Here is a 16,260-nt window from a genome sequence, read left to right on the forward strand (position 1 = left end):
GAAGGGTGTGGCCAGCGGTGGCGGACGGGAATGGAGTGGAGGGGGGGAGGGGCCGGCAGTGGCGAAGGAGAGGGGGAAGGAGTGGAGTGGCCAGCAGTAGGGGAGGGGGGTGGAGTGGCCAGCAGTGGGGAGGGGAGGGGAATGGAGTGACCAGCGGTGGCGGAGGGACAGGGAGGGGAGGAGAGTGGCCGGAAGTGGCAAAGTTGGGGGGGACCTCTGCATTCCGCGCTTCTCCATCCATATCCCCAAACACTGTTTAATAATTGCTGCCGTTCTCTTAGATTTATCCTCTGCTGCTGTTTTTCATATGTGCGTCTAGATATGGAGTGCCCACAAGGACACATCAAGTACACTATAGCCAAGTCTCATCAGGTCAGTTTTCATCTCTATATAAGGGCACCAAGATTAATTGTACTGTCAGAGTCATAGAGGTCAACAGCACAGAAAAAGGCCCTTCCGCCCCTCGAGTTAGCACCGGCCAAATAAGTACCTAACTATTCTAATCCCAATTCCAGCACTAGGCCCATAGCTTTGTATGCCATTGCATCGCAAGTGCACATCCAAATACTTCTTAAATGTTATGAGGGTTTCTGCCTTTACCACCCTTTCAGGCAGTGAGTTCCAGATTCCCACCACCCTCGGTGAAAAAATTCTTCCTCACATTCCCTCTAAATTTCCTGCCCCTTACCTTAAATCTATGCCTCCTGGTTATTGATCCCTCCACCAAGGGGAAAAGTTCCTTCCTGTCTACCCTATCTATGCCCCTTAATTTTATACATCTCAATCATGTCCCCCCTCAATCTCCCCTGCTCCAGGGAAAATAACCCCAGCCTATCCAATCTCTCCTCATAACTGAAACTCTCCAGCCCAGGCAACATCCTGGTAAATCTCCTCTGCGCACTCTCTGGTGCAATCGCATCCTTCCTATAATGCGGAGTCCAGAACTGCACGCAAAACTCTAGCTGTGGCCTAACCAGCGTTTTATACAGTTCCAGCATAACCTCCCTGCTCTAATATTTAATGCCTCAGCTAATAAAGGCAAGTATCCCATATGCCTACTTTAACCACCTTACCTACCTGTCCCGCTACCTTAAGGGACCTTACTGCTACGTTAACACCACCTAACTCGGCACAAACTAGGAATTGAATCAAGGTGCATAATACATTTACCCACGCAGTCATCCGGGAGTAACCTGTTTCCTCCAACTCATCACTATATTGCTAAGCAGATAGCACAGATGCCTTGCTGTTTGTCGTAACCAGGGTGATTTTCTTTTACTTTCCAATTGATGTTCTCTAATAACCTTTTATATTTCAATTTTTATTATGAGGTAATTACTAGCATCCTCTGACAATATTCCCCCTATTGGGATAAACCCATCAGTAAGAAAGAAAGAACTTGCATTTATAGGCCATGATTTTGCAAGCTACTTTGCCAATAATATGCTTTTTGGAAGCAGAATCACTATTGTAATGTCAGAAAACACAGAAGGAAATTTGCAAAGATCAAGATCTCTCAAACAGAAATGAGATAAGTAGCCGGTTAACACTTTTGAAAATGATGTTGGTTGATAGAGAAGTATTGGCCGGCACATTAAGGAAATTCCCTGCTTTTTTCACGAAGTACCACTACATTCATGAGTGGGCAGATGAAACCTTGCTTTAACTCCTCAGCTGAAAGACATCACCTCTTGACAGTCCAGCACTTTCTCAGTACAATACTCAAACATCAGTCGAGATTGTGCTCTAGTCACTGAGTTAGGACTTGAACCCACAACCTTCTGATTCTGAGGCAGATGTGCATATGCTGATCCATGAATGATACCAAATACAAGTCTTAGAGTATTCCTGTGATCCTTTAGACAGTTGGATCATCCAGGAATAATGTAACTTAGTGCAGCTCTTTGTGTAAACAACATGCTTGTGCCCTAGTGTTCTTGCTTCTTACATTATTAACTTTTGGTTTGCAATTTGGATGGCTAAGGTGCCATATAAATATATATAAAATGGGGAAATAAATTCTCGACAGTGACTGTTCAAAACGGAATTGCACTGAATTGCTCAAGGGCCACACTTATGATTGCTGCAACACACACCAAGGAGTTGGGAAACATGGCTACAAACCAGTTCTTCATGTAACAAGTTTCTGACCTCAGTCGTGGACAGCTGTTAAATGGAGGACAGGTACATGACCACAGGAAGAGGATTGGGGAAAGCTGTAGCACCAATTTTATTTTTGTGTAGTTTTTCTGTGCACGCTCATTTCATTCCTTAGCTTTTTCTCACTGAAGAGAAAAGACAAATATGAAAGGAACAATGCTGAATCCTGACTCTGCCAACATTCCAATATTGGTCAGGCTGCAGACTACACTGCACGTGAAGCACCAAATTTGCAAGTGGTTTAACAGTGAAGGAGAGGTAGACCAAATTGATTACTGTTGGTTTACGTCCATTTTTTCCTACTTAATTCCTTTTTTTTTAAATGTGTACAGGGCTGCTTGCTTTTTAATGAGATTCATTGTATTAACACAGCCTGCATTAGAGAAGCTTTTGTTGCATAGAATCCTCAATTATTGATGGTCTGTTGTGCTATAGGATTGATTGTAGTGACCTCTGGGGCGTGCCTTCATTTATTTTTACTGACCATCACTTCTTCGTTATATAACGCAAGTGTCTGTATTTTAAATTACGTTTGCTTCAAGTGAATTCGGCCTTTGAGGTAACATTTTATTGCGTAGGTTTTGAATATGGAATCTGATTCATTTGTTTTTTTTCCTTTAATTTGTTTTGCAATGTAGCACTGGTGTACAAAGACACTAAGAATCTAGAACTTGGCAATACTTATACTTTCAAGATGAATATTGAAGCAGTACATGAAACAAATGTAGCATCGTATGTGAACATTCTTGTCAATTCATTTTCCAAGCAAGGACTCAGCACATAAAGACACAAAGTAACCAATTCCCTACAGGAATAATATCAGAACAAGGTAACAGATTTGCCATCAGAGATAATGTCACCACCACCACACGCATGCCAACCATCAGTTTATTGAGCTGACAGCATTTCAGTTTGTGAGCATTTCAAAATTAAAATGAGCTTTTTTTTCCACTTTCTGATTTGAAGGCAACATGGTTTGGACCTGCTGGACCATTAAACCAATAGTTTTCCAACTGCTTTTTCATGAATTGGAGCAAAAAAGGTTTAGGATAAGCTAATGGTTTTTGTGTTGCTAGTGTGTTTATTTAGCACTTGTCCCTGAAGAAGTTATATATAATCTGCTAAAAATACTATTTTGAAAAATGTATTTAACATATACTCAGCTGTTCTATGTGAAGATTTATTTTCTTCAAAACTCCTGTTTTTTTTTGGATGAGGCTGCTGATGTGAATGCATAAATGGGACATTTCTGTTACTGAACTTCACAGTTAATTGAAAATAAAATTGAGGAGGGCTAGTGTTATCCGCATTTTCACTTTGCTCTGTTAGCCTTGGCTCAGTGAAATTAATTTCACATCTGCCAAAGAATTTTGTTGGCTCAAGCCCTTCTTCAGAGACTGGAGCACATGATCTTGGCTGACAGCAGTATTGAGGGAGTGCTGCATTGTTAAGAGGTACCAGATTTTGATTGAGATGTTACATGTGGCATAGTCCTTGGCTTCTTTGTTGCCATGCTGTAACAGGAGAACCCATGCTTCTGTTAGAGCAGTAAACATCCACAGAGAAATGTGAGGTATGAAATTGGTAATTAATAAATGCGTAATAGCTTGCAAACCCTGGACTGGAGGCACTTGAGCCAACCTGAGAGCGTGCAACTCAATTCTGTCCCATTGCACTTTCTAACTTCTTGGCTTCATGTGTAATGAGGGCTATTTGACTTTTTTTTAAACTTTCCGTCAGCTTTTGCTAGTTCCTTAAGTTTGAATGTTTAAACAAAAAGTAGTAATACTGCAAGGGTTGCATCAACACAAACAGAATTAAAAATAGCAGTTGTTAACTCAATGAGATATTGAGGGACGTAGGAAACAATGTCATTTGGGCAAAAATAACCTTGGGAAGTGAAGCGAGGACGTTATCCATGTTTTTTCAATTGTTCTTGGGATGTGGGCATTGTGGACAAGGCCAGCATTTATTGCCCACCCTTAATTGCCCTTGAGAAGGTGCCTTCTTGAACCACTACAGTCCATATGGTGTAGGTACATTCACAATGCTGTTAGGAAGGGAGCTCTGGGATTTTAACTCAGCGACAGTGAAGAAATGGTGATATAATTGCAAGTCGGGATGATGTGTGACTTGGAGAGGAATTTGCAGGCGGTGGTGTTCCCATGCATCTGCTGCCTTTGCTCTTCTAGGTGGTAGAGGTTGCGGGTTCAGAAGGTGCTTTCGAAGGAGCCTTGGCAAGATGCTGCAATGCATCTTGTAGATGGTACGCACTGTGGGGTGCTGATCAAGCTTGTTGCTTTGTCCTGGATGGTCTTGAGCTTCTTGAGTTATGTTGGAGCTGCACTCATCCAGAGAAATGGGGAGTATTCCATCACACTTCTGACTTGTGCCACCTTTGCGGAGTCAGGAGGTAAGTTACAGAATTCCCAGCCTCTGACTTGCTCTTGTCGCCACAGTATCTATGTGGCAGCAACAGTATTTATATTCAAAGTGAAGGGAGTCAGTAAATTAAAGTCATGATTGAGAAGAGGTCATGATTATGTTCTCAGTGGATTAAATTATAAAATCTCATGTTCTGCCCTTGCTCAGCTTCATGCTCAACTTTAAGCTTTCTTCCTTGCGTGGAATTGCATACAATCTACAACACAACAACAGACCATTCAGGCTTGTGTGGCGTATAAACATTGGTATAGACCAGCCCAACTGGTCTATACCAATGTTTATATGCCACACAAGCCCCCCCTATTCTAATTACCTCTTTCCACCTTGTCCTCATATCCCTCTATTCCTTTCTTCTATGTGTGTGCATCAAGCTTCTCCTTAAATGTGCCTGTATGATCTGTTTCAACTACTCCACGTGGCAGCTGCTTATTAACTACTAAATTAGGTAATCATCTGACATATGGATAGGAAAATTGGGCTTGCCCCTCATTGAGTTAGAAATTATTAAAATATTTTAAATCAAACTTAAATTGCTGCAGACCCTTTTGAATGATCACAGGCTTTCTTCCGTAGTGCCTGATATTTATAGAGGTGACACTATCCGCCTTACCCTTACACCAGTGCTTCACTTTCCTCTGGAATTCTAGGATCCTGGATAACCTAATTGTTCGTTGATAGCTTTATTCTTCACCTGAGTGTCCAGGCAATGAGTGGCAGCAGGCTCTTCAGTCATAGGCATCACAGCTGACCTAATCCTGTTTTCACCCAGTGTTCACATATATACACTTTTCTCATCAGGGACTGCTGCATGGTGGTCAAGAGCAGGAATCTCGGCTTATGCTAGACATTGGGCACTGGCAAGCAGTAGCACTTCTATCAATCATTGTGCTAACTTAGCACAGATTTGCATTTAACCTGATTATTGTGACTTGTGTTCTAATCCACAAAAATAGCTGGCTTTGAGAGGGTTTTAAATTTGAAGTTAAATATATTTGTAAGATCACAAAAATGCACAAAGTGTTTTTTTGAACTTTCGGGGGCTGTTATCTCTGAGTGACCACAATGGTCTTGAAGGCATCTAGCCCAAGATGATATTTTTAACAATTGAACTGTTAGGTTCTTATTTTAAGACTAATTTCCTATAGGGCTAGGTGAAAAAAATCTTTAGCCATCTAATTTTTACAATTGCTGGTGTTGGGAAGAAAACTGAAAGTTGTGTACTGCCATGCAAAGGCAGAATCAGACAACACTGTTTTACAGTCAAATCTGTCTGTAAACAGCTTCTAGAAACAAGGAAAACCAGATCTGTGAAGTACTGAATGAGTTGACATGGAACATGAGTTTGTGTTGGTCCATTGATTAGCTGAGGCTCAGAATACCCTTTTATAAAAAAAAAATCTTTTACCAAGGTGAACTGAAGCCTGAGGCTACCTGCAGATATGTGAGAAAAATTGAAGAAAACTGTTTCTTTATTTTTTTTTTTGAAAAATATACTTTATTCATAAAATATCTGGAAGAACATCACAAAACATTTCTAAACAGCCATCACAAAAAGTGCAATCAGATTCAACTTTTATACATGGATCACGAGGTGCTTCAATACAATCAATGAATATTACAATCATTACAGACAGTGCAATGGTATTGGAGTCATCAACATACATCATGTTGCATCCTGAGGTGCTTCAATACAATTAGTATTCAATGCATACATTCATTGTGAGCCGTACAGCCCGAGGGGTCTATACCTTTCCCAGCCCCTCGGTGCACTATGGCAGAAAGGCCTTAGACAGCGACCTTTCCCCATTGCACCTTTGCGGCGGCTGCCCCAAGCTTTAGTGCGTCCCTCAGCACATAGTCCTGGACCTTGGAATGTGCCAGTCTGCAACACTCAGTCGGGGACAACTCTTTGCACCGGAAGACCAACAAGTTTCGGGCAGACCAAAGAGCGAGTTGATGACCCTCCAGCTGCAGTTGATGTTCGTCTCGGTGTGTGTCCCTGGGAACAGCCCGTAGAGCACAGAGTCTTGTGTCACCATGCTGCTCGGGATGAACCTTGACAGAAACCACTGTATCTCTTTCCAGACCTCCTTTGCAAAGGCACAATCCACAAGGAGGTGAACAACGGCCTCGTCTCCACCACAGCCACCTCGAGAGCAACGTGCAGAGTTGCTGGCGTGTTGGAAGGATCTGACAGCGAAGGCCTTTCTTACCACCAGCCAAGCTTGGTGCTTGTTGGAAAGTTCTGGCAATGAGGCAGTCTGCCAAATGACTGACAGTCTGCTCGGGGAAACGTCCGACAGGATCCACCATCTCCTTTACCCGCAGGGCCTCTAAGACCTTACGTGCCAACCACTGCCTGATGAACTTGTGGTCAAAGGTGTTCCTCTGCATAAATTTTTCCACGAGGGACAGGTGGTACGGCACTGTCCAACTACTTGGAGCTTTCCGCAGCACCGTGGCCAGACCGATCCTTCGCAACACCGGGAACAGGTAGAACCTCAGCACGTAGTGAAACTTGGTGTATGCGTACAGAGGGTCTACGCATAGCTTGATGCAGCTGCACACAAAAGTGGCCATCAGGATGAGGGCGATGTTGGGCACGTTTTTCCCCCCTTATCTAGAGGCTTGTACATCGCGTCCCTGCAGACACGATCCATTTTCAACCTCCAGATAAAGCGAAAGACGCCATCGCGCAGGAATGTGGAATGGGCCAGACCTGCCCATTGTACCTGCTGTTGTACAGCAACAGCGAGAGTGCCTCACACCTGATGACCAGGTTCTTACCCGCAATGGAGAGGGAGCGTCACTCCCACATGCCCAGTTTTCTCTCCACCATAGCCACTCGCTCCTTCCAGTTTCTAACACATGCCCCGGTCCCTCTAAACCATATCCCCAGCACCTTCAGGCCGTCAGCCCTAACGGTGAGGGGGACAAAGGATCAGTCAGCCCTGTTCCCAAAGAACATGGCCTCGCTCTTCCCACGATTTACCTTGGCTCATGAGGCCAGTTCGAACTGATCGCAGATGTGGATCAGTCTGCGCAACGACAGCGGATCTGAGCAGAAGACGGCTTTGACCTGAGTGCCTCCACTGCCTGGGATCGTCACTCCTCTTATGCCCGGATCCTTCCTGATGGACTCAGCAAAAGGTTCTATGCAACACACAGGACAGGGGAGAGAGGGCAGCCCTGCCTGCCTCTAGATTTAATAGGAAAGCTATCTGATTCATCTTGCTTAAACATGTGCTGCCAATCCTAAAAGTTGGCCGGATGCAAATGGCAAGCATTGAAGCTTCTCTGATAGCCACACCTCTTAGAGTTAGTATTTTATTGAGAAAAATAGCTTGGTACATGTGACCTTTACATAAATTGAGATTAGATCAAAATCTTATTACTTTGCATTTATATTGCAACTTTACAATAGCTGTCAAATATTTTCCACTTCTCATCAGCGCTGTTATTTACAGGAAATTAGGATTTGAACATATCATCATGTAATTACAGATTTTTAAACTCTAGACACAATTACTCCAGTAGTCTCCTTACTGGCCTCCCGTTTGGCAACTCTTCATAAGTTCCAACCATCAAACTTGGCCTCCTGTACCTTGCCTGGTCCTGGTTCTTTACTGACTAACACTAGCTCCCTGTCCACCAACATATTAAACTTAAAATCTTCAGTTTCCTCAGCAACCTGAGCTCCCTCTTCCTCTGGCACCTCCTGTGGTTTTATCTTGCCTCCTTTATATATCCTTAGGTTTTCTAACATTGGCCTACTTCCCTTCCTTTCACCCTACAATTGGTGTTAGAACTTTCAGCTTCTACAGCTATACTCTTTGACACTCTCCCTGCTTAACAATTTTTCCAATACCTATATTTTTAACAAAGCCTTCAGTCACCTCCTACTTCCTCCCTCTATCTTTTGGTTCCCTGCTTGCTCCAATTAGGAAATACAGGATATTTCCCTTACATTTATGACGCTTTATAAATAAATTATTGCAAGAATATTATCTTATGATTTTGAAGTTGCATTCGGATTAGGAAACAAATCAAGATTTTAGATTTTGTACAAGTATTTTAAATTATGTGCATATATCAGTGCCTTCAGGAGAGTAGGGTAGAAATCAGGAGTTGACTCCAAGAGATCTATGATTTTGAGAACAGAAAAAAAATTAGCATGCCATTAATATTAGCTTTCAGCTACCCAAACTTTGATCTCTGGAACTTGCGGGGATCAACAGCCAACTCCTGGTGCTATGGTTCTATGACCCAGTGACAATTTATCACCAGGAATAAAAAGCCTTTGTGTAAAAGGTCATTTGTGCACTATTGTAAGATCAGCCCAATATCGGTAATGAACTTTATCCTGTTCTGCCAAATATCTCTGAAAATGAGACTCTGGGTGGCATATACATTCGGCATGGGCAATAAATGGTGGCCTAGCCAGCAACAGCCAAATCCTGCGAGCAAATAAATTTAAAGAAGTGAGATTGTAGCCCATGGAACTCGTGCTTAATAGAACAGAGGTTATGTGTATAACTGTGTTTGTGGTCTAGCCAAACCTACGGGTCATGAGATAGCCCTTGACATCAAGACAGCATTTGACCTTGTGTGGCATTAAGCAGCCCTTGTAAAACCGCAGTCAATGGGAATCAGGGAAAACTCTCGGCTAGTTGGAGTCATATCTGGCACAAAGGATTTTGGGTGTAATTGTTGGAAGTCAATCATCTCAGTTCCAGGACACCACTGCAGGAGTTCCTCAGGTTAGTGTCCTAGGCCCAACCATCTTCAGCAATGACCTTCCTTGCATCAATAAGGTCAGCAGTGGGGATGCTCACTGATGATTGCACAGTGTTCATTCATGATGACTCAGGTATTGAAACAGTCCATGTACAAATGCAGCAAGACGTGGACAACATCCAGGCTTGGGCTGACAAATGGCAAGTAACATTTGCACCACACAAGTGCCAGGCAATGACCATCTCCAACAAGGGAGAATCTTACCATTGACCCTTGACATTCAATGGCATTACCATCGCTGAAGCCCCCACTATCAACACCCTGGGGGTTACCATTGACCAGGAACTGAACTGGACTAGCCATATAAATAGTGTGGCTACAAGAGCAGGTCAGAGGCTAGGAATCCTGTGCCAAGTAACTCACCTCCTGACTCCCCAAAGCCTGTCCACCATCTACAAGGCACAAGTCAGGAGTGTGATGGAATACTCTCCACTTGCCTGGATGAGTGCAGCTCCAACAACATTCAAGAAGCTCAACACCATCCAGACAAAACAACCCTCTTGATTGGCACCACATCCACAAATATTCACTCCCCCCACCACCAACGCACAGTGGCAGCAGTTTGTACTATCTACAAGATGCACTACAGGAACTCACCAAGTCGCCTTAGACAGCACCTTCCAAACCCACGACTGCCACCTAGAAGGACAAAGGCAGCAGACACGTGGGAATGCCACCACCTGGAAGTTCCCCTCCAAGCTACTCACCATCCTGACTTGGAAATATATCACCGTTCCTTCACTGCCGCTGTGTCAAAATCCTGGAACTCCCTCCTTAACAGCACCATGGTGTACCAACACCACAGGAACTGCAGTGGTTCAAGAAGGCAGCTCACCACCACCTTCTCAAGGACAATTAGGGCTGGGCAACAAATGCTGGCCCAGCCAACAATGCCCACATCCCATAAATGAATTTAAAAGTCAAAGACAGGAGAAATTTCAACAAATAGGGAATGCAGAACTCACTGCAACAAGGAGTTGTAGTAAGTAGCATGATTAAAAGGAAGCTAGATAAGCACATGAAGGAGAAAGGAATAGAAGGTTATGATGATTGGGTTAAGTGATGATGGTTGGAAAAGGCTTGTGTAGAACATAAACATTGGAGCAGATGAGTTGAGCTGAATGGCCTGTTTCTGTGTTTTAAATTCTATGTAACCTAGATACATTTTAAGCATCCCATTGATTTGGATAGTAAATGCACTGCACAGAACTGAATCATTCAGACAACAAAGATCCTGTGTCCCATCTGCAATCTGTGCTGAGTTAGCTGACCTCAGACAGAGCAGCAATAAAGCTGTTGCATATGGCCGGTGTCCCTAGGCTGGGGGAGAATAAATTAAAGCTGGGATTCTTGCTCTTCATTGTTATCCAGTACTTCTTGCTGGAAAGTGGTATGCGGTTAATGCTGAGCAAGGATGGAATCTGGTTTAGCGTTAATCCTGCCCTCCCCCGCTAACCCCCAACTCCCAATCTTTACTATTTTGTAGTATAGTCTGTGGTACTAATTATGTGGGCTCACCTATTATCAGTGCCTGCTGAGACACTCAAGTATGCAGGAGCTCAAGGAAACCTGAGCCAGAATCTTTAGGAGGTTGCCGTGGAAGAGGAGGAGCAAGGGGAGGACTGTAGAGATTTTTTAACTTAAGTTCTGTCAGCATCTCTGGTGTTACATTCGATCATTGTTCAAATGTTACTATTTGATAATGTTGAATATATATGTGGAGGAAGCATGTGAGAGCTGTTTTCTGACCGAGGGTTTGACTTGAAAGATAAATTTTGCATTTTTTTGTAAGAGTTTGGGCCAAATCAGTGCCAGATAATAGTTTATATTTGAGTGTTTTCTGTAATCTCACTTATTTTCTCCACCCCTTGAATTCTTTTGGACTTGATCTTTAAGAAAGCCATTCTTGACCCCATATAATGTTCTTTTTGTATTGAATCTGTTTTTTGAAAACATAGTAGCACTTCTGTCTCTGGAATTGTTACACTTTGATAAGTAGATTGATATTATTCTTACCACATGAGAATGTGTTGCTACTTTGCTGCTGCATTTCAGTGCACAACACATGCAGCCTTTTCAGCTTCTTGTTATTGTCTGTTAAAGCATGTAAAACCAGAAGTCTCCCAAGGCCTGTTCTGACTCATGGGGGGGTGAGGGGGTGGGTTTCCAGACTGTTGATGTATTTACAAGAATTACAACCACTCTTGTTCAAAACCAGTTCAGTAAGGCAAAATTAAAGGGCTGACACTGGGAATTGTAGGAAAGTGGAACGTTTCTTGGGCCTGGCTATATGACCTTGCTGTATGCTACTTTCCTGACCATATTACATTGCAATGGTGACTATCTTTTAACGGTTTAATTGGCTATAAAGCGGTTTAGGACGTTCCATAGTTGTGAAATGCAATTCTTTCTTTATATTTGTGCATCTGGCTGAATCATTAAACTCACTAGGTACTCTTGTTTTATGATTTGGAAATGCGAGAGTTACCGTCTATGTCAAGAGCTTAGTTGTTCTAAGGTGATTAAATTGGGAATTGAGGTTTTGGAGTACCTGTGGTAATGCAAGTTTTTCTCAACCCTCCTCTGGGCGTGTGTATTTGTAAACCACTAGAGGGTGCACTTTGTATATCAAAAAGCAGCTGTTTTAATGGATGTTGCAAGTTTCAAAACTATATGAAGTTACAAAATTTACCTCCTTCAAGCTTATTTAAAAGTCCAAAATGAGAAGAGCTTTAGGCTGAGACCAGTACTTACCCTCGTATTCTTGATGACCTCAGCACATTGATGTGGGGGGCCTACGAGATACCATCAATCTTTAGACCTTCCAGGCTAGGAATAGAGGGAATAACAACCAGGTTCTGAGATTCTGTTCTTGATGGCATATCTGTAACCCAGGCTTAAAAGTGTGTGTATGTGTGATTCGATGAGGCAGCCATGATATTTCCATAGTCAAAAAGTCTGCTGATTGCTCTTGGCTATCACTCGTGAGCAAGACAGTTTATGGGGGGTACTGGAGTACTTCTGTTTTTGTGATGTTAGGCAGTACCTCAGGAAAGGAGAGGATATTACAAATAGAATTTTCAGCCTTTAACAGTGCAAAGTATTTTTTCATATTTTAATTCAACATTTAGAAATTGATTTTCCCATTACCTAGTGGATATATTACACATGACTAAGGAACAGAAATTTTTATCATTTTTTGCTATGTGCACTTAATCCTGACATGACAGTATCATTTTGCAATGGTTTATTTGGTGGGAATTTATTTACATTATTAGATTTGTTTCGCTTTGAAGCTATATTGCACCCTTTCAGAGTAAAGTACTGAGGGGCTAGAATGCAGTATTTTGGATCTGAGTTACCTGTTGTACAGATTCATCTGCCTTCATTGATGAACATTTAAAAAGTGTCATTACTTTGGTTACCTTGAGCTAGTAAGGCAAGAGGAAAACTGAAGAACCTAAGCATTTGCTGCCTTAGTCGAGCCAGTCATGTAGAACTGGTTATTTTTGTAGTTATAGTATTTTTGTAACCTAGCATGAAGTGCCCATTTGCACAGTTATTTGTGTGTGGTATTTGCTAGTTTGACAGTGCTTGAGGCTGGACCGAGGAACACTTATCCAAATCATCTCAATCTTGTGTAATTTTTTTTCAAAAAAATATTCAAGTTTTCTCTTTCCCACTTCCTTTTAGGACGGTGGCTCTCTAGACCAGGTGCTGAAGGAAGCCAAGAGAATTCCAGAGGAAATCCTGGGAAAAGTCAGTATAGCGGTAAGTGTAACAATGTGGAGTTAAAATGTGATATGACCAGACTTTGTTTCAAATAAGTCAAGAAATGTTCCATAATATCTCATTCAAATCTATAATCTGTAAAAATGTGTCTACAATAATTAAAGAAGATAATAGGTGAGAATCCTGATCATACAGGGCCACTCAATGTTTCCCTGATAATGTAGTTAGTTTGTGTTTCCTCCCATGCCATGGACCATTTTCTGCAAGCAATTTATTCCCAGTTCTTCCCTATACCACCTTTTATACCAGCCCTGGCAAGGTGAGTGAGGGGGTTAAAGGTTTGCTGTTATAATTCTGGCTCCCTCACCAAGATGAACGTCTGCCTCCACTTAAAGGTGATGCGATTGGGATTTTCTTGCAGGAAAAAATCCATCATTTTGCCATCCACCTTCAGAACATTGATACATAAATAAGCTGCACCTTTAGAACATCTCCTAGGTTACAAGCTTAAGTGTGACAAATTTCTCCAATGTTGGCCCATTAGATTAAAGGGATGGTTGCTATAATACTCAGCCACATGGGTCGCAAGATCTCCAGTTTGTTCTGAGTTTAATGGTTTCAGCTGGGGTACTGCATGGTTTCTTTCATCGTACACCCTCTAGGTGAGGAAGGGAGAACAGAGTTATCCAGATCTCCTGTTTCTCATGACGACCCAGTGATTACTGGGGGCAACATAGCTTGTGGATGCCATAAGGTGACTGGATTTTGTACTCTATTATGCCCCAACAAGCAAATAGCCTGCCAACGCTCAAACATAAGAAACTTAGGAATGTGGAGACAAGAAAGTTAGGCTGTATTGTGGCAATGTTCAATTATGTCCTGGCTCACCTGCAGACTGATAGTCAAAATTCCCACATACTATTTCATTGTAGCCCTACCTCAACTTAACCTGTCTGGATGCTGAAATGCTTGGTCTATTTTCTTGTATTTTCCAAACCGTTTTGAAAGTGTTGCAATTAGGAATTCAGTGTGAAGCTTTAAATATTTAAACCCACATGTAGCAACTACCTTCACATTTCTTTAATTTTAGCTTTTATTGGTAGATAATTTATGCCGAAGGAAGGCAAGTATCACTTTATACCAGCAAAACCTGACTATATTTGAGCAACAGGTAATACCAAGAATGTAACTAAAAATAAAAGCTAAGGGGAGAACAAGAATGCGAACAATAGCTCACTTTATTTTTTGGTAAGTTCCAACTTATGTAAGTTATTGCTTTCTTTATCTGCCTCGTCAGACTTCTCTGTTACTGAGAGGATAAATGCATCACGTGGCCTGCTCACATTCCCCTTGCAAGGGGTTGCTCCAACCTCTGCTATTCACTTTTTAAAAACTGAGCAAACAGAACATAAGAAATAGGAACAAGAGTAGACCGTTCGGCCCCTTGAGCCTGCTCCGCCATTCAATAAGATCATGGCTGATCATCTTGTGTTTCGATTTCCACATTCCCATCTAACCCCGATAACCTTAGATTCTTGTTAGGCAAGGGAATCAATCTGCCTCTGCCTTAAATATTCAATGACCCCGCGTCCACCACCACCTGAGGCAGAGAGTTCCAAAGTTGTACAACCCTCAGAGAAAAAAAATCTCCTCACCTCTATCCTAAAAGGGTGACCCCTAATTTTGAAACAGTGCCCCCTAGTTCTGGAATCACCCACAAGAGGAAACATCCTTTCGACGTCCGCCTTGTCAAGGCCGTTCAGGATCTTGTATACTTCAATCAAATCACCGCTCACTCTTCTAAACTCCAGTGGAAACAAGCCCAGTCTGTCAACCTTTCCTCATAAGACAACACACTCATTCCAGGTATCAATCTAGTAAACCTCCTTTGAACCGCCTCCAATGCATTTACATCCTTCCTTAAATAAGAACAAAACTGCACACAGTATTTGAGGTGTGGTCTCACCAATACCCTATATAACTGAAGCATAACATCCTTACTTTTATGTTCAATCCCTCTTGTAATAAAGGATAGCATTCCATTAGCTTTCTTAGTTGCTTGCTGTACCTGCATACTAACTTCTTGTGTCTCATGTACTAGAACATCTAGATCCCTCTGCACCTCAGAATTATGCATCCGTTCTCCATTTAAGTAATACTCTGCTTTTTTGTTCTTCCTGCCAAAGTGAACAACTCCACATTTTCCCACATTTAAACTCCATTTGCCAGATCTTTGCCCACTCACTCAACCCATCTTTATCCACCACCTCATGCCCTCTTCACAACATACTTTCCTACCTTTGTGTTATCTGCAAATTTAGCTACCATGTCTTCACTCCCCTCACCTAAGTCATTGATGTAAATCTTAAAAAGCTGAGGCCCCAGTACAGACCCCTGTGGGACTCCACTTGCCACAACCTGCCAATCCAAAAAATCCATTTATGCATACTCTCTGCTTTCTGCCAGCCAGCCAATCTTCTATCCATACTGATATGTTACCCCCTACACCATGCGCTTTTATTTTCTGCAATTATCCCTTACGATACGTGGTACCTTATCAAATACCTTCTGGAAATCCAAGTACAGCACGTCCACAGGCCCCCCTTTATCCACTGTGCATGTTACTTCTTCAAAAAAACTCCAATAAATTGGTTAAACATAATTTTCTTCCACAAAACCACGCTGACTCTTTCCGATTGCCTTCTAAGCTCCTTTAATAATCGATTCTAATAACTTCCCCACAACAGACAACAAGCTAACTGGCCTACAGTTTCCTGTCTTCTACTTCCCTCCCTTGTTGAATAGAGGGGTTATGTTTGATACTGTCCAATCTGATGGAACCTTTCCAGAATCTAGCAAATTTTAGAAAATTAACACCACATCGACTACCTCTAGCCATCTGTTTTAAGATCCTAGGATGTAGTCCATCAGGTTCCAGAGGCTTGCCAGCCCACAGCTCCATCAATTTGCTCAGTACCATTTTCCTAGTGATTTCAATTTCACCAAGTTCCTTTCTCCCGTTCACCCCCTGATTTGCAGCTATTACTGGAATGTGTTTGTATCCTCTATAATGAACACAAGCAAAATATTTGTTCACCTCTTCTGCCATTTCCTTATTACCTACTA

The 16,260-nt window shown here is 42.3% G+C and overlaps 1 protein-coding gene across 1 annotated transcript in view; it reads left to right on the plus strand.

The window, feature by feature from the left end:
* The window catches only part of LOC144688742 (dual specificity mitogen-activated protein kinase kinase 2), a 90,832-nt gene that overhangs the window by 30,132 nt on the left and 44,440 nt on the right, over positions 1-16,260 (plus strand). Inside the window, exon 4 of the mRNA XM_078555638.1 lies at positions 13,096-13,173. Coding sequence (XP_078411764.1) covers positions 13,096-13,173 — 78 coding nt within the window. The remainder of the gene's footprint in view (positions 1-13,095; positions 13,174-16,260) is intronic.

The sequence above is a fragment of the Cetorhinus maximus genome, chromosome 13, assembly GCF_964194155.1.
Source record: "Cetorhinus maximus chromosome 13, sCetMax3.hap1.1, whole genome shotgun sequence".
NCBI classification, from domain to species: domain Eukaryota; kingdom Metazoa; phylum Chordata; class Chondrichthyes; order Lamniformes; family Cetorhinidae; genus Cetorhinus; species Cetorhinus maximus.